This window comes from Pongo abelii, chromosome 10 (genome assembly GCF_028885655.2).
Source record: "Pongo abelii isolate AG06213 chromosome 10, NHGRI_mPonAbe1-v2.0_pri, whole genome shotgun sequence".
NCBI classification, from domain to species: domain Eukaryota; kingdom Metazoa; phylum Chordata; class Mammalia; order Primates; family Hominidae; genus Pongo; species Pongo abelii.
In genome coordinates, this window is record NC_071995.2 from 51,970,846 (window position 1) to 51,993,249 (window position 22,404).

Consider the following 22,404-nt stretch of genomic DNA (forward strand, 5'->3'; position numbering starts at 1 on the left):
AAGAAACAAAATGCCCGCCTTGCTTCCTCTGTCTTCCTTAGGTACCTGGCTTCAGGAGCTCAGCGGGGGTCTCCTGCGGGGCGGGGAGAGGGGGGACTTGTCCCACTCTAGTTCTTCAGAAAATACCCATCTCCATCCTAACCTCAAAAGAGCCTGAAGCCCTGAAGGAATCACATCTCTCTGGTGCTCCTGCAGACCTCCCAAAAAGGAACCACTCCCCTGACCCCGAATGTGGTGGTCCTCCCTGCTCTGCTCCTAAAGGAAGTAGGGAAGAATGGGTCTCTTCCAGTCATCCACTCACCACATATGTATTCCTCCCGTCTCCCGCTGGGCCTAGGCCCAGCCAGGGTAAGCCCACCACCCGCTCCCACTCTTCCTAACCTAGCTTCCCTTCCTTTCCTCCTCGGCCCTTTCTAGCTGTTCCCAGTCTGCAGGCATTCCCCACGGGCACACAGGTGGAGAAAGGCTGAGGACTCAGCGGAAAGCCTGGTGTGGTGGGGTCTCTGAGTCATGGGGAGAAGGCAAGGCGGCTTGAAGGGAAGTGTTTGAAGGTGGAAGGATGTAGAAGGCCAGAGACAAGAAGACTGGAGCAAAGACAGCCAGAAGCTGTGATGATACGGTGATACAGAGAGAAGTGGAGGCAGCATCCGCCAGAACAAGGGGTCAAAGTCAGAGGCAGAAACAGCAGCGAGAAAAGCAAAAGCTGACAGATGGCAGAAGCCACAGACAGGCAGCGCAAGGGAGAGGCAGACATCCAGCGAGAGAGCAAACGGGAGAGGCATCGGGAGACGCAGGAGCAGCTGGAGAGGGAGGTTAGGGCGAGGTGCATGCACCCCAAGAGATGGAGAGACAGAGACCAGAGCGAGAGACACGCACGCGGACAGACCAGAAGGCTGCAGAGAGGGCGAGGGAGAAAAAAGTGTCGAGGCGGGGAGTGGCGGGAAGCGGCCGGGAGCGGGGCGGGCGCAGCAGAGCGGGCGCGGCGCCGGGAGCGGGCTCGTAAAAGCCGCGTCGAGCGGGTAAATTGCCGCCAGAATCGCTGAGCTCCACAAAACGCCGCCCGCGCGGCCCGCCGCCGAGCCCGCTCCAATCTCCAGCCTCATCGCCGCGCGGGCTGGTTATGCATTTAAATGTTATTTAATTGGATTGCGGAGGAGCTGGGGGCCAGAGCGGCCCCCCGCCCCCGCCCCGCACGCTCCGCATACCCAGGCTGCTCGCCTCCTCTGCAAATCTGTTTTCCAAGTCACAGATTGCAGCACGCCCCCTCCCAACACGCTCCCCCCACCCAGACAGCTCCCCTTCGAGTCTGGGCTCCTTCTTCTGTTCCCCCGCCCAAACAGAGCCAGAGGACACTCAGAAAGACACGACAAGCCCCTCGAAGATGCCCCAAACACAGAGGTTACACAAAAATACCAGACACACCTTTGTGTCTTTGTGTTGTGCTGGTTACACAACAGCAACAAAAATGGGTCACACTCAGTTACATTAGTGTCCATCTGGAAGACTGAAAACTGCAGAGACAAAAAAGATCCCATGATCACAGGAGGACACAAATGCATGTAATACAGTGGACTCCCACTCTAAGGGAAGACACTACCCTACCCCTTAAAACAGTACTTGCAAAGCGGCGCTACCAAACACAGGAACAAAATGATGCTAACTCAGTGATTCACAGGGGACACACAGACCTTCCTTACAGCCAGGTAAGGAGCAAAACACATCCACACTCACACTCAGAGCAAAGCCATCACACCCCAATCACTCAGCTGTGTGGCCTTCCAGGGTTGAAGGCAAACCCCTTCCTTCAAAGACATTTTGTTCTTCTCCCAAGCCACAGAAGTATCATCACATGAGGTTCTGAGAGGGAGCTATCAGTCAGCAGGTTTCTAAAAACCGAACAAAAAAACAACCAAAATTACAGCAGATAGGCTGGAGGTTAGATACCAGAAAGAGCTTCTGAAGAAGACAAAGTGTGAAATCCCAAGAGGAGAGGCTGGGCATTTGTGTGAGGTTGGGATTCTCTCAGTCAACTGTTGACAGGAGTCCCTTTTTTGCTGCCTGAATGAGGTGTTAGCACCATCCAGGTAGATGGAAGGACAGAATGACCTGCAAAAACATGTCCTCCACATACTCCTAACCAGCAGACAGGAAATTGCTGGCCTGAAAAGATCAGGGTCAAGCTGCTTCAATTAATGAAAATGGAAATGGCAACCTGGCTTGGCACAGGCCACCATGGAGGACTGTTCTGGGCTCTCAGCCATCCCTCCTGCAAGCCAGGACTAGAGACAGACATCAGCCTGAGGGTCCTTGATTGAGATGTAGGGGCCGAAGAATGGACAAGAAGATGTACAGGAAAATTCTTTTGCAGGTGTTTTGTTTGTTCTGTTTTGTACTTGAGAGAGTGAGGGCCAAAATAAGGAGGGAGAGAAAAAAAGAAAGTTTCCCCAAATACATTATAATTCAACCTTGACTGGTAAGCATGGGCTTGAGCCAGGCTGGCATTAAGGTCTCTGAAGAAGAAAGCAATTCATCTTCCCCCAAAGTAATTTATTTCTATATCACCTGATGGTCATAGCTGGGAAGTTTATCCATGTGTCTAACCTCAATGTCTCATGCTCCAGTTGAAGTTCTTTACTTCTCTGGGGCACTAGGGAAGAAGAGGAAACAGCTGCCCTATATCCTCCTAAAAAAGAATATTCAGAGTCAACACTTAGTCTGGGATAGGCGGCAATCTCTATTCCCTTCTTCCATTCCACCACTAGCTTCTCTACCCCAGCTGTGGCCAGGCTGCATTTCCAGTCTTTTTTGATCTGCTACCTGGACATCGCCTGCCACCATCTGCTGCAGTTTTCCATCCCCAAAGTTAACAGATGTGTTCTGAAAGGAAGCTCCACTTCTCATCTTCCATAGGGCCACACCCAACCCTTGGCTCTTGCCTAATTCCTGGCCTCTGAGCCCCTCCCCTCATCCTGTTTCCTAGCCCCTTGCAGTTGGGGCTGAGAAATTCCTGGACATATCTGACACAATGGTCCCGTTTTGCAAATATCCACTCCATGGAGGTGGTAAGATTTAGCAAGTTATGAGATAAGAAATCTCCAGTCTCCGCCCTCTCTCACAGGCACACACACCTCCTCCCCAGACTCTGAGGGCTAATCACTTCCTCATTCAGTGTGCCCAGAGCGCTGTGTTTATAACTTGTTCACAACATGCTTTCAGCTTGATTTATACTATAATTATATGCCTGTATCTCCCAGCACTAGACAGTGAACAACGTGAGGGCAAAGAATCATCTAATTCACCTCTGTCACTCCCTACAGTGCCTAGCACAAGGAATGACACACACACAGCAGACATCAATAAATGTTTATTGAATTGAAAAAGGAAAGTGAGACCACACAGTGGCCAAATTCAAGACCCAATTTTCCTTTAAGCTATCCCATATCAGTAAGGGAGAAAAAAAAAAGACAGAGATAAAAGGCCAGGGCCAGGCACAGTGGCTCACGCCTGTAATCTCAGCACTTTGGGAGGCCGAGGCAGGCAGATCACCTGAGGTCGGGAGTTCAAGACTGGCCTGACCAACATGGAAAAACCCCATCTATACTAAAAATATAAAATCAGCCAGGCATGTTGGCACATGCCTGTAATCTCAGCTACTCAGGAGGCTGAGGCAGGAGAATCGCTTGAACCCGGGAGGCAGAAGTTGTGGTGAGCCAAGATCACACCATTGCACTCCAACCTGGGCAACAAGAGCAAAACTCCGTCTAAAAAAAAAAAGGCTGGGCATGGTGCCTCATGCCTGTAATCCCAGCACTTTAGGAGGCTAAGGTGGGAGGATTGCTTGAGTTCAGGAGATAGAGACCAGCCTGGGCAACATAGTGAAACCCCGTCTCTACAAAAAATTAGCCAGGTGTGGTGGTGTATGCCTATAGTCCCAGCTACTCGGGAGGCTGAGGTGGGAGGACACCTGAGCCCAGGAAGTCAAGGCTGCAGTGAGCCATGATCATGCCACTGCACTCCAGCCTAGGAAAGAGAAGAAGATCCTGTCCCAAAAAAAAAAAAAAAAAAAAAGGCCGGGCGCGGTGGCTTATGCCTGTAATCCCAGCACTTTGGGAGGCAGAGATGGGCAGATCACAAGGTCAGGAGATTAAGACCATCCTGGCTAACACGGTGAAACCCTGTCTCTACTAAAAAATACAAAAGAGTTAGCCGGGCGTGGTGGCACGCGCCTGTAGTCCCAGCTACTCGGGAGGCTGAGGCAGGAGAATGGCATGAACCTGGGAGGCGGAGCTTGCAGTGAGCCGAGATCACGCCACTGCACTCCAGCCTGGGCGACAGAGCAAGACTCCGTGTCAAAAAAATAAAAACTAAAAAAAAAAAAAAAACACAGGTAAGAAAATTCTCTTTCTTCACCAACACAATCTACCCCTCAGAAGCTCAGAAGCATCCCCACCCCAAGCACACCCTTGGTCTCTACCAAGTTGAGTTTGTGTGTTTTGGGGTGGGACCTCCATCATTCCTCTGAATCAGAACTTGAAACACCATCACTAGGCAAAAAGAGCAAACTCTAGAGAAACTAGTGTTTATGGATGGCACACGAGTAGCTTTCCCAGACCAGATTCATGCATTACTTCCACATCTGCTCTGAATACCTACTTTGTGCCAGGTGTGGGATTACATACTGGGGAAAAAAAAAAGGAGACCCTGGCCTTTGCCTTCGAGACACTCAGGACACTCCTGCCTGAACCTTGGCTGAATGTTGGTAGCAGGAGAGATTCTGTTGAAGACAGATAGCAGGATGCCCCTTGCACCTCACAAATCAAAATATCTTAAGTGGAGCTGAGACACTTGTTTTTTTAAACCTCCACCGGTTAATTCGGATTCATTGGCAGGGTTGTAAGCCACTGATCTCTAGATCAGTGCTGTCCAACACAAATTTCTGTGATAATGGAAACGTTCAATTTCTGTGTCATCCAATCAGTAGTCACTAGTCATGTGTGGCTACTGAGCACTTGAAATATGAACTGAAGAACTGAATTTTTTTCCTTAATCACTTTGAACTAAAACAGCCACACATGGCTAGTGGCTACTGTATTGGTCTATAAAAGTCTAGATGACACCAAATTATTTCAGTTTGGCTTTAGAATAATTCTCACAATGCTGTTTTGTAGCAGCTAAAGGTTCCATTCTCTTCCACTCAGAAAAAAAAAAAAAAAAAAAAAAACCAATGAACTTCCTTTCCCTAAGGACACTCTCATTTGCACTGAAGAAAATGCTCTAGAATGAATTGAAGGGTAAAAGCCAGTCTGGTGAGACTAAGTCTGATCAGCTGCCTAAGCCCCTAGACCAGCTTCCAATCCTCCAGACTGGAAAAAAGGCACTCCTAAGTACCCTAGTTTGTTTACGGTTGACATTGGTTGGGGACAAAAAAAGCAGTGACATGACTTTGTGTGCCTGTTATAGACTGAATTATGCCCCCCCACCGATTTGTATGTTGAACCCCAATATGACTATATTTGGATATAGGACCTTTAAAGAGGCACCTAAGGTTAAATTGGGTAATAAGGGGGTACCTAATCCAGTACGACTGGTGTCCTTCTAAGAAGAGAAACACCAGGGAGGTACATGCTCAGAAAAGGCCATGGGAGGACACAGCAAGAAGGCAGCTATCTGCAAGCTAAGGAGAGGCCTCAGGAAAGATCAAACCATCTTGATCCTGGACTTAACGGGCTCCAGAACTGTGAGAAAAGAAATTTCTGTTGTTTTAAGCCACCCAGTCTGTGGTAGTTTTGTTATGGCAGCCCTAGCAGCATAATATAGTGTCCTCAGGAAAAGGCAGGCCCAGGACCTTAATCAACCTCTCTGACAAGATGCATCCCAGGAATGAAAAGCAACAGCCCCACTAGGACCCAGACCCAGCAGCGACTCTGCCATACCCAGGCCTTCAAGTCATTCTGGTCACTACTGTTCAAGTGCCTCTGTGTACTACCCAATCCTATCCCACTATCTCATCACCTAGAGACCCCAACTCTAGGCTTTCAACCAGACCTGCTATGCCCCTAGATGTCCTCCCTATAGACTCATCCCCTCCCTTCCCATCCCTTTCCCCACTGCACCCACACTGCCTCCTACATGGTGTGCCCCTTCATCTCCTTCTATGGGTTTCCACCTATTGTTGGGTATTTTCAGTGTGTGTGTTCTGTGCATCTCACTTCCCCCACTACACTTTAAATTCTCAAAGATTATTCTAGCATTCAAGGCCCTTCACAAGCTAGCTTCAATCTACCTCTTCATCTTTTTCTCCAAACTGGGCCAAGCCAACAGGAATCTACTTGTGTGTCGGTAAATATTGTCAACTTGATTAATGGATGCAAAGTACTGTTTCTGGGTGTTTCTGGGTATTAGCAGAAGAGATTAACATTTGAGTTAGTAGACTGGGAGAGGAAGACCCACCCACAGGAAAACCCACCCAGAATGTGGGTGGGCACCATCCAATTGGCTGCTAGGGTGGCTAGAAAAAGCGGGCAGAAAAAGGTGAAAGAAGCTGACTTGCTGAGTCTTCCAGTCCTCATCTTTCTCCCATGCTGGATGCTTCCTTCCCTCACACATTAGACTCTTAAGTTCTTCAGCTTTTGGACTCTTGGACTTACAACAGTAGTTTGCCAGGGGCTCTTGGGCCTTAGGCCACAAACAGAAGGCTGCCCTGTCGGCTTCCCTACTTTTGAGGATTTGGGACTCAGACTGAGCCACTACTGGCTTCCTTGCTCCTCAACTTGCAGACAGCCTATTGTGGGACTTCACCCTGTGATCGTGTGAGTCAATTATCCTTAATAAACTCCTTTTCATATATACGTGTATCATTAGTTCTGTCTCTCTAGACCCTAATACAACTTGCCACCCCTTGAACATAACAAGGCTGTTCTCTAAGTTATCCAAAACTTTCCCAGTATTAAGGCCACCTGAAATGCCACCTCCTCCAGAGAGCTTTCCTTGACTATCTCAGCTAAATATATAATGAAATGATGGCTTCTATCTCTGTGCAGTTATTCCACAGTACCTAATCCAGTGCTCTGCAACATGGCGCACTCACTACGTAGCACTGACAGCAAAAAGAGAAGGAAAGGAGTCTACGGCATGTGGAGGTTCAATACTGTAATGCAATTCTGATGCTAACTACAGGGAGTTGGCGCATACCCTACGGGTTTAAGGCCATACTCCCCACCAAGACTGCTCTCACTTCAGATGTCAGTTGCAAGCTCGAGGATCCCCAGACCACCTGCACTTCTGACCAACTGGCTATAAATTCAGGAGTCTCCACAACCCCCCAACGCCCACCCTGAGGTTGGAGAATTTCCTAGAATGACTCATGGAACTCAGGAAAACTCTATACTTGTGATCATAGTTCTATTACAAAAGATACAAATCAGAACCAGCCAAACGAAGACAAATATATGGTAGGGTCCAGGAGTGTCCCAGGCACAGATGTGTGCCCTCTGCTTATAGAAACAGGATACCATTGCATATCCCTCAGCACATCCATGTGTTCACCAGCCAGGAAGCTGACCAAAACCTCAGTGACAGAAGTTTTTATATAGAGAGTTTTACCATAGATATAATTGGTTAAAATCACGGGCATGTGGCTGAACTCAATCTCTAGCCCCTCTCCCATCCCTCGGGATCAAGCTGGTATCATCCAGCTCAAAGTCCCAGCCCTGTAACTATATGGTTGGTCATTCTGGCATGGTCAGCCCCCATCCTCAGTCAAATCTTACCACAAACTCAAGTGTTGTCTGAGATCAAATTCAATATAAAATTAGGTGCAGCCTAAGGTCAAATCTCAACATAAATTCAGGTGTAGTTTCAGGGACCCGCCACGAAAAACAAAGATACTCCTATTATTTGGGAAATTCCAAGGATTTAGAGTCTCCTTCTCAGGAACTGAAGACAAAGGCCAAATTCTTTATTATACAATGAAGTAGGGGAGGATTTATACGAAAAATCTTACTAATTTTGGAAGCTGGAAATGACCTGTGTCCCAGGAGATAGGAAGTAGACCATGTGTTCCTCATTAAGGTGGTCTCAAGACCTGCTCTGCTCCCAACTTGGTTCACTTTCCCAGCCCTTACCAAAGGGGCACCCAGTCAACCATTCAGCAGACATAAAAAATGAGTTGGATACCAGGTTCCCATCTGCCCCATCACCTGTTTCTCACAGTGTCCAGAGTATCATATAAGACCCCTAACAGACACTTAACAGAGACCCTGCAGGTTTGGTAAGGCAATTAGAGATCTGCTACATCCAGCCAGGCAGCAGCACTTTGGAAGGCCAAGGCAGGTGGATTACTTCAAGTCAGGAGTTTGAGACCAGCCTGGCCAACATGGTGAAACCCTGTCTTTACTAAAAATACAAAAATTAGCCAGGCGTGGTGGCACATGCCTGTAATTCCAGCTACTCAGGAGGCTGAGGCAGGAGAATCACTTGAACCCGGAAGGCAGATGTTGCAGTGAGCTGAGATCACACCACTGCACTCCAGCCTGGGCAACAGAATGAGACTCCATCTCAAAAAAAAAAAAAAGACAGATCTACTACATCCTTCCCCCAGCTACCCAAGAGAACCCCTGGCCAACAATGAAGAGGGAAGAGGGGAATCTAAATGACTACCTTCCACCTCTAGCATGCAAGAGGGGGCAAAAAGTAACAAGACAAAAGGCTTTAGGAGCTTTTAATGCTTAGAGTGAAAAAAAATCACAGGCTAGGTTTTTCATAGTCATTGATCCATCTCTGACAAGGCAAGAATTTTCCCTTCACCCTGGCCACAGGTGGAAGCCCAGACTCTCCCCTAGCAAGGTATCCAGAATGGAGAGGGGCTACCCTTGTAGTGCAGTGCTGTGAATCCTCAACCCAGAGGCAAGAAAACAAGAAGACTATGTAATGAGCACCCACATGCCAAGCCCATGCAAGGCACTTTCAAGTGTTATCTCAGTTAATCCTCACACCAACCCCATAAGGTAGGCATCCCCATTTTACAGATGAGGAGCCTGAGGCATAGAGAGGTTTATTAATTTGTCAATCAAAAAGTTCCAAGTCTCCAAAGCTGGGATGAAAAGCCAGGTCTTCTGGCTTTCACTCTGCCACAATGGATTTTTCTTCTGATCCAGCTGCAGCCTCCCATAAGAAGTTCACTCTTAATTTCACATCCCATGCTTTGTCTTGGTCCCTGTGAGGAAAGGGGTCAGCTAAAGGCAGCTGTTCTGTAAGGATGGGTAGGTATCCGGGCAAGATATTTCCTCTGAAATAGTAAACGTGACCTTAGAAGTTACTGTCTAGGGCACTCTCAGCTGAATAAAGTCTCCCAAGGAAACACTGAGGTAAAGCAGTCTGCAAGTGCAAAAGCACACCTTCTGCGGATTCCCTACAAAGTGGGGTCCCCTGAAAGGGGCAATGTTCAAAGGTAAAGAAAGCAGGAATCAAGAGGGCAAACAGGAGTAGTGTCAAAACTGCCATGGCAGGTTGGAAGACAGTTCAACAGATCAAAGAATACGTTTCCCAGTGAGCAGGGTGCACAGAAGGACCTTTTGCTCCAGTCCAGATGTGTTGTCATCTGCTTGGCCAAGAATGACTTCGAGGTCTTGAATGTGTCCCATGCAAGGCCCCAAAGGCACTCATTTCAACAGCAGTGGCAGCAGCCCCAGCTCATTCAATCTTTCCTTGGCCACTGCCTCCCAGCCCTTGTTGGCCTGTGGGTTACGGGGAGAGGGATGCAGGAGCCCTTCCACCTGGACCTCTGGCATCAGGCCTGCCAGAGCCCGTCGTGCCCGCTGCTCTGCCAGTCGCCCAACTCCCACCACCAGCCGCACCCCCAGCAGCTGCACCTGCCGGCGGAGGGCTGCATCACAGATCCCAAGAAGCTGTTCTCGCTGCTTGGCAGGCAGCTCAGCAGGGGTGAGGTTGCGCCCGCTGGGAGCCAGGAAAAGCAGAGGGCATAGATTGTGGACAAAACAGTGATGGAAGAAGACCTCAGGCTGTCCACAGAGGTTCTGGAAAAAGCCCCAGAATCGGGCACCACTCACTTCTGACTGTGGGCACTCCAGTCCCAGCACTGGTCGTTTAGGATGCTCTTGGGGAGGGGTCAGCACAGGCCCCACAATGCCCAACCAGTCCCGGACCATGCTTACTTCCCCAAAGGGCACCTGTGAGGAAGGAGAGAGACATGAAAGTCTTCAAACTGGAGACCTGAGGCCCGGGCTCTGGACCAACTGACTTCTTTATACCTTACATGAGGATCCAGCCTGCACCCCCTAACCCTACCTTCACCCAAAGGCCTGAGACAAGGATTCTTGGCCCTATGATTTGAGCCTGTCCGTCTTTTTCCAGTTCTTCATTGTGAACTGTGGTCCAGAGAATTTGTTTGTCTCTAGCCCAGCTAGCCTTTGGGACTAAGTACAGGGACTACATTGAGATATCTAGCCCTACACAGGGTTTGATGGTTAGTACTGGGGACAGACATATGGTCTGAGACAGAAACGCAGCCAGGGTTAAAGGAGGCACAAGGATGAGCTGACCACTGCTCTCTGGGTGCCCTCTCAGCCCCAAGCCTCAGGCTGTCATTTCCATCGATCATCATTGATCACCTTTCATCATCCAGTTGGGGTCAATAAAAGCGATTGAGCCTTCTGCCCTGAAGCCTCTTCCCCTCCCCCACCTGCCAAGCACCCCCACTGAGGGGCAGTCACTCATCCTGAGCCCTGAAAGAAAAGCGGGCAGGCACTGGAGCCAGGCTTTGTTTTGAACCTCGCCTTAGCGAGGAAACAGAACCCAGGTTCCCAGAACGCCCTGCATCTCTTACATACCCACCCCTGTCAACCAGTCTCTTCTGAAGACCCAGCAGTCCTAGTCCCTCTTCTGACCCCAACCACACTCCAGGGACAGGGGAGATCCAGTAAAGTAAGGATGGGGCTGGCGGAAGGAAGGGCTCTCAGAGGCAATTAGTGGCCAGCTCACAGGGAAAACGAAACTACCATTGATGTGCTTGGTTAATTACGGGCAGAGACGCTGGGAGAGGGCCTCAGACCACAGGAGCCAATATGTGTGTTGAGAGAGAATGGGGCGGGGGGACCTACACATGCCTACAGCCATGCACATGCTCCTTCTCCACAGCACACCCAGCCAAGCATCCACCTAGAACCCCCCACTCCACCCACTGAGGAAGCCAAACCCTTTACCCCAGTCTGGGCCATGCCAAAAGGTCCAGGGTTCATGCCCAGGAAGAGCACTTCCTTGGGGCCCTGGCAGTAGCGAGTCACGTAGTTGCGATGTGGCTCCCATGCATACTCCACGGGATTATAGATGATGCCCACAGGCTCCGAAAACTGCAGCTGGCTCAGCTCAGCATTGAGCCGAAGCTCCTCCTCCAGGAAGCTCTCAGCCAAGCTTCCAGGGCAGGGCTGGGGCTCCATCAGGGCAACCGCAGGCTCATGGATGGACCCCAGCAGGAAAGCCTGGGGCATATGGCCATGCCACTGTCACCTGGGAAAAGAGATGGACAGAAGCCCCATCAACCCTCAGCCACAGAGTAGAAGGGATCCATGCTTGCCAGGGCCCCCACTACCATTTCCTGGGCTCAGAAGGGACCCTAAGAGACCATGTCAGTCATCTACCAACCACCAAGTAGGACTGAACTCATCTCAGTTCTTGGTAATGAAGGGCCCTTTCCCTCCCCACTTCCAGTATCTGTCCTCTTCACATGGCACCTGGTGAGGATAAGCCATAGCCACCAAACATCTCCCACTCCAAATCTCCTTTCCATCAGGCATAGGTCACTAGTTCCTGGGCTATGCCAAGCACATAGTAGGTTTTCAATAAACATTTACTGGTGGCATCCTTTCAGCACCTTTAAGGTCATCCTAAAAAAGAAAAGCCCAGCCAGAACGGACTGTGTTCTGGAAAGCACAGTGCTGAAGAATGAAATCCAAGTGCACAGCCACAGCCCAGAGACCTGGGAAGGCTAATTACAATAGCTTCCAGGTGGTGAGCGACTACTCTGCGCCAGGTACACCTCATTGATCCTCACAACAATCCCATGAGGTGGGTATTACTGCTCCCCTGTTGTAAGTGAGGACACTGAGGCTTAGCAAGATTAAGCAACTTGCCCAAGGTCTTACAGTTAGTAAGTAATAAAGCTGGATTTGATTGAGCCCAATCTCTCTGGCTCAAGGCTATGCTTTAACCACCCACGCCATCTCGCCTTAGATGGTTTGATCAGCCACCCTGCTAATTCTACAACCCCCTAACCCCAGCCTAGCTTCTTTCCCACACTCAGGAATACTGAGTAGGAGGATTACAGACTCCTCATAGAATCTTACGAGCTACACAACCATGGCCAGAGCCTCAGGTTTCTGCCTTCAAATACAAAGAATAATAATATCCACTTAATAATGTTGACATAAGGAAGGCCAGGCATGGTGGCTCATGCCTGTAATCCCAGCACTTTGGGAGGCCAAGGCGGGTGAATCACCCTAGGTCAGGAGTTCAAAACTGGCCTGGCCAACATGGCGAAACCCCGTCTCTACTAAAAATTACAAAAATTAGCTGGGCATGCCGGGCGCAGTGGCTCAAGCCTGTAATCCCAGCACTTTAGGAGGCTGAACTGGACAGATCACCTGAGGTCAGGAGTTCGAGACCAGCCTGACCAAAATGGAGAAACCCCACCTCTACTAAAAATACAAATTAGTCAGGCATGGTGGTGCACGCCTGTAATCCCAGCTACTCTGGAGGCTGAGGCAGAATCATATGAATCCGAAAGGTGGAGGTTGCGATGAGCCGAGATGGCGCCATTGCACTCCAGCCTGGGCAACAACAGCGAAACTCTGTCTCAAAAAAAAAAAAAAATTAGCTGGGCATTGTGGTGGGTACCTGTAATCCCAGCTACTCGGGAGGCTGAGGCAGGGAGAACTGCTTGAACCCGGGAGGCTGAGGTTGCAGTGACCCAAGATCACACCACTGCACTCAAGCCTGGGCAAAAGAGCAAGACTCCGTCTCAAAAAAAAAAAAAAAAAAAAGATTTGCCAGCGCAGCAGCTCATGGCTGTAATCCCAGTACTTTGGGAGGCTAAGGCAGGTGGATCACGAGGTCAGGAGTTCAAGATCAACCTGGCCAACATGGTGAAACCCCGTCTCAACTAAAAATACAAAAATTAGCTGGGCATGGTGGCACGTGCCTGTAATTCCAGCTACTCGGGAGGCTGAGGCAGGAGAATTGCTTGAACCAGGACCTGGGAGGCAGAGATTGCAGTGAGCCGAGATCATGCCACTGCACTCCAGCCTGGGCTACAGAGGGAGACTCTGTCTCAAAACAGACGTAAGGATGGAATGAGATGTTATGTTTAGGTGAAGGGAGAAAAGGAAGAAATAGGAGAGGAAGAAGAAAGGGAAGAGAGAAGGGAGGTGGGAGGAAGGAGAAGGGAGGGGGCAGGAACATGACACCAAGCTTTGTAAACTGCAAAGGCCATTGCTTCACTCCACTCCCATTCAAACCCAGTGTTCCAACCTGACCATTCTACTCGCATTTTCAAAATGCCTTTCCTACCTCAACTCCCAAAACCTTGCACATACCATTTCTACAGTCCAACCAAATACACTCCTGAAGTCAACCAGGACATCATTCAGCAGTCATCCAGTCAACTAGGACTGTTGATTCCCCAACAGGTCCACATATCCAAATCACTCCCATCCTTCAAAACGCAGCTCAAACCATCCCTTTGATAAAGTCTTCCCTCCTCAGAACACTGCAGTATTTGCCATAGTGTCCCAACCCCACCCCCAACACAAGTAGGTCCCCTGAGGCCGGGGAATCTGTGTTTTTGGTTTTTTTTTTTTTGAGACAGAGTCTTGCTCTGTCACCCAGACTGGAGTGCAGTGGCACGATCTCAGCTCACTGCAACCTCTGCCTCCCAGGTTCAAGTGATTCTCCCACCTCAGCCTCCTGGGTACTGGGATTACAGGCGCGCACCACCACACCTGGCTAATTTTCGTATTTTTAGTAGAGACAGGGTTTCACCATGTTGGTCAGGCTGGTCTCGAACTCCTGACCTCATGATCTGCCCGCCTCAGCCTCCCGAAGTGCTGGGATTACAAACGTGAGCTACCATGCCCAGCCTGGGAATCTGTATTTTAAACAAGCTTCCCAGGGTGATTCTGATGGTTGGTGAAGGCTGAGAACCACTGTGTGTCACCATGGTTACCGTCGTCTTAATGAATTCCTTTTGCCTCCCCAGCTAAACTTGGGCAGATCAAGAGCCAGGCCTTGTTCAATCTCCCTCCATAAGCCCAAGGTCCTGGCCCTTATTAGGTACTCAACAAACACCTGCTCAGCAATGTCCATCTTCTTTTTCACTTTTGTTTAAAACTACTTTCTGTGCTGGGCGCAGTGGCTCATGCCTGTAATCCCAGCCCTTTGGGAGGCCAAGGCAGAAGAATTGCTTGAGGCCAGGAGTTCAAGACCAGCCTGGCTGACATAATGAGACCCCATCTCTAAAAATAAAATAAACACCTTTTACCAAGGAGGCACTCCTGATGGATCCCTCTCCACTTCTATATCCTGAGTTCATTCAAGGCTCAGCTGCCCACTTCACACTCTGCTTGTTTTCCAGACTCCGGGTCTGTGGCCATCATATGTGCACCTCCCATGTGACAAGGACCATTGTCATTCCTTCCTCTCAACTTTCTGCCTGGGTCAGGAGTGACCTCTTCTCCAAGATGAAAACTCAAGGTTGACACAACAGCTTGATAAACCTATTTTCTCACCCTAGCCTAGGGGAAGTGGGAGAGAAAAAAAATCAGAGGCCCAACTTAGGAAATCCTTCCCTGACTGTCTCAGTAGTCTTTAACTGATCTGTTGTCCAGGTGGCTACCCAGGACAAACTGGGCTCATACAAAAGCTGAGAAGGGTGCTGTGGAGAACGCCAGTGTTTCAGGGGACCTTGCTTTGCATCTCCCCATGCAACACCAACATTAGCAGATTGGTTGCTCCAGCTCTAGAATCTCGAGAAGTCTTGAGCCTACCTTTGACATTTAGACACCTGTGTTGGAAACAGCAAGGCTGGGGAAAAGAGTGGCAAGACACTACTTTCATTGTTCCATAACTTCAAAGCCTGATCTCACAGCAAGAGCCACAGGCTGGAAGTCAATTGATTTGAATTCTACTCCTGTTTCATCTCTAAGAAGGTTCTCTTGAGCAACTCATTTAACTCTCTTCTCTATGAAAATCACATACTCCATCCAACCTACCACCTGTTAACTCATTTATTTTTTTCAATACTTATGAGTCTCTCTTACACGACAGGCACTGCAGCAGTCTCTTGGTGAGGAAGAAATCCAAAAAGAGTAAAATGTAGGCCAGGCTTTCCGTAAGCTCATAAACTGCTGTGAGGGCAGACAAACAACTAACTGTAATACAGTGTGATGTGAGCTTTAATACCCGGAAAAAACACTAAGAGAACCCAAAGGAGGAACTTGTAAGTTCTACCCAAAGTCGCCCCAAGAGCCAGAGGCTTAAGAAATGTAGATATTTTATAAAATACGGTGTCATACTACATTAAGCACAAAGGCAGCGGAGTTGGACCCAGCGATAAGGCTGACCACCAAGGGCCGACTTCAGACTGATGTCAGACTTCTCTGACATCATATCCGGGAAGTGAGGAAGGAATCGAAGACACATATGCACTCCCCTGTCCCTTGGAGGCACTCTGGGAGTCCAAGGGACAATAATAAATATCCTTAAACTAAATAATAATAATAATAATCATAATCATAATAATGCATAGGCCGGGCGCGGTGGCTCACGCCCGTAATCCGAGCACTTTGGGAGGCTGAGGCGGGCGAATCACGATGTCAGGAGTTCGAGACCAGCCTGACCGACATGGTGAAACCCAGTCTCTACTAAAAATACAAAAATTAGCCGGGCATGGTGGCTCGCGCCTGTAATCCCACCTGCTCGGGAGGCTGAGGCAGGAGAATCGCTTGAACCCGGGAGGCGGAGGCTGCTGAGATCGCGCCATTGCACTCCAGCCTGGAAGTCACAGCAAAATTCCGTCTCGGAAAAATAAATAAATAAACAATAATAATAATAAAGCATAAACTCAAAAAGATCATTTCATCTGGTTCCAAAGGGGCCGACTACTAAGGCACCATACAAAACCTCCGGGGGCGCCGGCCGGCTCGGGCCGACTGGAAAGCCTTGATCCTGCAGACCTCCCAGGAGGTTTCATAGGCTGGGCTCTCCCTGCACTGAGTCTAACCCCATACGGAGGGAGGGACCCTAAACCACAGAAATTCTAACTACCCTCTCGGCTCAGCCCCGACGACCCTGGGAGCCCTCAACTTGCCCCCACAGTCCCGGGTTCCCAGCCTCCTACTTCCTCACCTGGTCCAGCTCCCCATCCCGTTTCCGGTTCCTTTTCCTCCCCCCCCCAACCCAACCCCCGGCGCTAAGGACAGTGGGAGTCGTAGTCTACATTGTTTAGGGAAGGAGATTGGCGTACCCGCAGCCACTTCCGCCGGAAATGCTCCAATCCCGGAAGGAGCGCTAAATTAGCCCTAAATATCGCTGGGAATTGTAGTTTAATCTTTCCATCAGCTTTAAATCAGGAAGTCTTGAGAAGTGAAAGGCCAGAGCCTGTTAAGCCTGTTTCCTGTTAACCTGGGAAATCCTGGGTTCTAGCCTAAAGGGCATCGCCCTTCCAAAAGTTCATTCACTGTTTTCCCAAAGGGATTGCAAATCAGGAAGCTTCAACCATCCCCAATCCCTCACCCACCTGAGGGACATTTCTGGTAGCTCGTAACAACTCTTTAGCAAGGAGCATCCCCCATTACTGTCCAAGCCCATCTCCAGAGTGTCACGATTTTGACTTCTTTCTCTGCCTTGCTATCTGCCCAACCCTATAACGTCAGTATTAGTCAAGAGTTTTCCAGAGAAACAGAACTAACAGGATATCTATCTATATGACGAGATTTATTCCAAGAGTTGGCTCACAGGATTGTGGAGGCTAAGAAGTCCCATAGTCTCCTGCTCTACTGTCTATACACTGGAGAACCAGGAAAACAAGTGGTATAATTCAGGAAAGTCCAAAGCAGGGGAGGGGGCTCACTGCTAAGTCCCAGAGCCTGAAGGACGAAGAACCAGGAACTCCAATGATGTCCAAAGGCAGGTAAAATAGATGGCCCAGCTCATGAAGAAAGAGAATTTGCCTTCCTCCACCCTTTTGTTCTACTGGCCCCCAAGGGATTGGATGGTTCCCACCCATATTAATGAGGGTGATCTTCTTAACTCAGTCTACCAATTCAAATGCGAATCTCTTCCAGAAACACTCCACAGACATATCCAGAAATAATGTTTTACCGGCTATCTGGGTGTCCCTTAGACCACTCAAGTAGGCACATAAAGTTAGCTATCATTCTTCCATCCAAATCTTCTCCCTCAAATACTTTGTCCGGGAAGGCTTCCCTGATCAATCCTCAACCCATGGCTGCACCTAACAGTCCATTCCCCCACCATTCCCCCATCCCAATATCTATGTCCAAATCTGTCCTATTCCTGGTTTTGTTCTTGTGCTCTATCTGGGTCTGGTTCTGTGTCCTGACTCTAAAACTTTCATTAGACTGGGAACCCCCTAAGGTTAGTTATCTTCTATATTCCTTCCACCCCACAATCTCCACACACCTTAGCACAGCCAAGGCCCTAATCACAGAAGCAAGGTCTCCATATGAGTGGTAGAGAAGGAGACCTATAAACCCCAGAACAGGAGGAAGTGAGAGAAAAAGGATGCTACTCACTTCCCAGGACTTGTCTGATCTCCTATCAACAAAAACTTAATGGGTGCAGTAGGAGCTTCAGGGAGCTGTGAGCAGTGACCTGCTGACCTCAAGGGTGAGAAACTACCCTGACCCTTGCAAGACTTTGGAAATGGAATTAATCATCCACCTCATGAAGCCCATAATTTCCTGAGCTTTAATTTTTACCAGATCCTCTCCTTCTCTTTGTCTCTCTCTGCCTATGTTATTTGCCCCTCTCTACTTATGTAAATTTATCTCTATTTCTAGTCTCTTGTGTAGCTTTCTCTCTGTATCTGCATGTCTCTGTCTCCCTCTGTGTACATCTCCCTGTTTCTGCTTCTTACCCTAGAATAACTGGAATAAGAGAATCTGAGCTTCTAGAACAAGCTCCCCCATCTCTGTGTATCTATGTATTTCTGTGTTTCTGACCAAAAATAAGGTGAGGGGACCTCATTGTGGTGTCATCTTGTTGCTTAAAAATTCCAGGATTTCCACCATCCCTTGGACAACCTTCCTGCCCACCCCCGACCCCTCTGTCACTTGCTTGCCCAGCACTTCTGTTCTAGTTTGTCATCTTGGCCGCCCCTCCACATTCAAAGTCAGCTTCTGGCAGAACAGTAATGAGTGAAATGAGTAACAGGCAAGCAGAGATCCCCCAGGACCTCCACCTCCCCACCCCTGATTTCAATTTCCTAGAAGACTTGAATAACTGTTTCTGTCCGTATAAGCCCATCCACCCCAGGGAACCCAGAGATAGAAAGTCCAGATATAAGGAGAAACTGAGGCTTAGGCAGCCCACAATGAGTCCCTACAGCTAATGCCAGAGGGGCCTGGGGCCTTCTCTGTCTTTAGTCCATGCTATTCCTCCCCAACCAGTGAGTCACTCCCAGGAAAGATGGAGGTGAGGCGCTCTCCTGAAGTAGGGGTGCCTAGAAACAGAGACCCTGAGGCTTTCAAGAGATAGAGCCCAAGAGATGAAACATGGGCTTGGGTGCAGCCCTCCCAACCAGTCTCTTCCATTTATTTAGTCTTCATGTCTTCTGGGAAGTCTTCAGGAGGCTGCTGACTGTGATTTACGGATAGAGCCTTGTGGGGCAGGAACAGAAGATGACCCAGGTTATCGCCTGGGTAAGAGCCTAGAGAGTTGAGTCACCGGGCCTGGGGCAGGGCCCCAGGCATACCCACCAGCCAGCTCCTCTGTCCTGAGCCCGGGAGGGAAGGGGTTAACCGGCTCACTTGTTTTCCTTTGGTTTCCTCGGGCTGCTGGAGCTGTGTTGGGCCATGAGCGCCATCTATCGGCCTCTTTGGGTCCTAGCTCCGACTCTGCTCACTTGGGCTTCTAGGCGGATCTTTCAGCCTTTCTCTTGCCTCGCCGCTTCTCACGGGGAAGGGCTGTCTAGCTGCAGGGCCTCCCACTGCAGAAAACAAAGGTCGGGAATTGGAGAAGGTGAAGGCCATGTTTCCCCCTTTCTAGATACCAAGTGTCACCCTGCTCAGTTCTCACTCACTGTTTCTGACCTGGGGAGCCCCAAAGGGGGTTCTGGTGTTTAACTTTCAGCGTAGCCACCTTCCCCACTTCCACTACACTGGGCCCTGTCTCGATTAGCCCAACAAACATCAAAAGAGCATAGGACAGTGAAGGCAGCATAGCAGAGGCCTCAGGACTGTGGGCTCTGGAATCAGACTGCTGCATTTGAATCCAAGCTCTGCCACTTACTCATGGTGACCTTGGGCATGCTACTTAATTTCTCTCTGCCTCAGTTATCTCAGTTGTAAAATGGGATAATCATTGTAATCTCTATCTTCTTTTGTGATGTTTAAATGACTTAATTACATTAAGTGCTTATTACAGAATTTGGGCTCCACAAAGGGTAGTTATTGCTGTTGCTCTGCCAGGGTCTCAGGCAGATGCTAGTCTGAGTACCCAAGACCCAGTCCATGAAGCCCTATCAGACACACCAGCATGGAGGACAAGACTGGGGAGCTCATCCTGTAGATTTCCCAAAGACAGTGACCTGCACGCAGGGTTAGGTTTGGAGTTGGAAGTTCAGGATTGCAAGGAAAGTAACTCTTCAGGTCTCCAAGTTCAGCAGGAGTTGGGATAAGGAGGTCACAGCAAGAAAGAACCTGAAGTAAAGATGTAGGAAGGAAATGCATTAAGGAAGGAGCATTAACAGGCCCTTTAAAGGGCCCTGATTTGGGGAAGGGAAAAAGGCTCCTTGATGTGTGAGTTAAGCAAGGGCCACTGCATCCCAAGGACATGTCCTTGGCACAGATGCAAAAGTCTCCAGACTTGATCAGATTCCCCATGCCTCCCCATTCCATCTGTGGGGACTTAACACTCCATGTCTTTTCCTCAGCCTAGTGAGGAGGGGCACTTACAAGGAGAGAAAGCTATCTGCAGGGCCCACAACCAGAGGAGCTAGGCTGTGAATTCCTCCATTTGTGTCTTTTTTTTTTTTTTTTTTTTTTTTGAGACAGGATCTCACTCTGGAATGCAGTGGCGTGATCATGGCTCACTGCACTCTCGACCTCCTAGGCTCAAGCAGTCCTCCCACCTCAGCCTCTCCAGTAGCTGGGACTACAGGTGTGCACCACCACACCCAGCTAATTTAAAAAATTTTTTTTTTAGAGACAGGATCTTGCTATGTTGCTCAGGCTGGTCTTGAACTGCTGGGCTCAAGTGATCTTCCCACTTCGGCCTCCCAAAATGTTGGGATTACGAGTGTAAGCCACCGCACCTGCCTGATTTGTTTCTCAACAGGTTCAGCCATCTCGCTGTCTCTGTATCTTCTATATCTCTGTCTTCATCTACCTTACAAGAAATGAGATTATTCTCCAAGGGGTGAGAATAAGGTGACAAAGTGACACCCTCTCAGTTAAGACAGAAATGCAGAGTCAGTGGGGTCCCTGGCTCAGCCTCGCTACCCTGCTACGCACACCTCAGCCCCAAGGCAGCACAACCTAGCTTTATGGATTGTGCCCACTTAACTGGAGGCAGATGACAGCGTCTAGGTTTCCTCAACTCTGGTGTCCTCCATCTCCTGGGGCCTGGACTCCTGGGTCCCCAAGAGAGGAGCAGGAATAGGCTGGATGGGCTGATTTGCATCACTTACTTGGGAAGCAATTATCGGAGGAGCTGTCAGCTCAGTGCAGCTCTCTCCTCACTAATCGGATTTCACCAGAGCCCGGGGCTTGGGGGGGCTGAGTAATTTGGCTTGATGCAGTGGTGGGAGATGTCAGGGCCAGGAGGCCGGACAATCTGTCTGAGTGGTGTTAGAGTTGTCCAGAGCAATTATCCTGAGGGACCACACAGACATCAGACAGACAGACAGACAAGGGAACGGGACCGATCCCCAAGTCCTTTAGCAAGAAGGATGGAAGTGAGACTTGGAGAATGGGAGGAGCATCTCCCACAGGTTGAGCCAAATGAAGCAACTAGAAGAGGATCAAGATGAGTCTGAGAGAGTGGCCATGGGACCAAGTGGGAGGACGACCCAAGAATCCTAGCTTCCAGCCTACTCAACACCGAGGCCCAGCCCTGCCTTGCCCTGCACTCCCAGGGAACCAGTCACAGAGCAGGAACTTGAACCTAGGGTGATTCTTCTGAGCCCTGCTCCTTCCCCTGCAATATTCCCAAAAGACAATTTCCTTGCCTCTGGCCCTGGCTCTGTCATTTGCCTTCTCTTGCTCCTGCAGCCCTCTTGAACCTGTCCTTTCCTTCCCACCCATACTGCCCCTCTCATCTCTCTGGTGATCCCTCTCTCTGTCTCTGTCCTCCATTCCACATCTTTCAGAATAGTGGTAAGGGTGATAACAACAATAACTAACCATTAGTGAGTGCTTTGTCCACACCAGACACCACCCTGAGTGCTTTATGTGGATTGTTTCCTTTACTCCTCTCAGCAACACTTTGAGGGACATGCTCTTTTTTTTTTTTTTTTTCTTTTTTGAGACAGAGTTTTCCTCTGTTACCCTGGCTGGAGTGCAGTGGCACAATGTTGGCTCACTGCAACCTCTGCATCCCAGGTTCAAGGGATTCTCCTGCCTCGGCCTCCTGAGTAGCTGGGAGTACAGGCACCTGCCACCATGCCCGGCTAATTTTTATATTTTTAGAAGAGACAGAGTTTCACTATGTTGGCCAGGCTGGTCTTGAACTCCTGACCTCAGGTGATCCGCCTGCCTCAGCCTCCCAAAGTGCAGGGATTACAGGTGTAAGTAAGCCACCGTGCCCAGCCTTTTTTTTTTTTTTTTTTTTGAGACAAAGTCTCACTGTGTTGCCCAGGCTGGAGGGAAGTGGCACAATCTTAGCTCACTGCAACCTTTACCTCCCAGACTCAAGCAATCCTCCCACCTCAGCCTCCCAAGTAGCTGGGACTACAGATGTGCACCACCACACCCTGCTAATTTTTAAATTTTTCTGTAAAGACGGGGGTCTCACTATATTGCCCAGGCTGGTCTCGAACTCCTGAGCTCAAGTGATCCTCCCACCTCAGCTTCCCAAAGTGCTGAAATTACAGGCATGAGCCACCATGTCCAGCTCAAGGATGTTCTGATAGTAGGTTGAAAAGAGCACTGA

At 49.4% G+C, this 22,404-nt stretch overlaps 1 protein-coding gene across 20 annotated transcripts; it reads right to left on the reverse strand.

Annotated features, from left to right (window-relative positions):
- Positions 1-8,702: 8,702 nt before the first annotated feature.
- On the reverse strand, positions 8,703-16,482 carry SMUG1 (single-strand-selective monofunctional uracil-DNA glycosylase 1). 20 transcript variants are annotated; one of them, XM_054528063.2, is made up of 6 exons: positions 16,417-16,451; positions 15,330-15,416; positions 14,545-14,804; positions 11,220-11,523; positions 10,068-10,187; positions 8,703-9,214 (listed from the first exon to the last, which is right to left on the reverse strand). In XM_054528063.2, the coding sequence occupies exons 4-6, from the start codon at positions 11,502-11,504 to the stop codon at positions 9,068-9,070; spliced, it is 552 nt and encodes a 183-aa protein (XP_054384038.1). In that variant the 5' UTR covers positions 11,505-11,523; positions 14,545-14,804; positions 15,330-15,416; positions 16,417-16,451; the 3' UTR covers positions 8,703-9,067. The 20 variants fall into 20 exon arrangements, with proteins under 20 accessions (XP_054384038.1, XP_063567882.1, XP_063567881.1 ...); XM_063711812.1 differs by lacking the exon at positions 16,417-16,451 and adding an exon at positions 15,984-16,410 and having other exon boundaries at positions 14,552-14,804; XM_063711811.1 differs by lacking the exon at positions 16,417-16,451 and adding an exon at positions 15,984-16,410.
- Between the last annotated feature and the right edge of the window lie 5,922 nt (positions 16,483-22,404).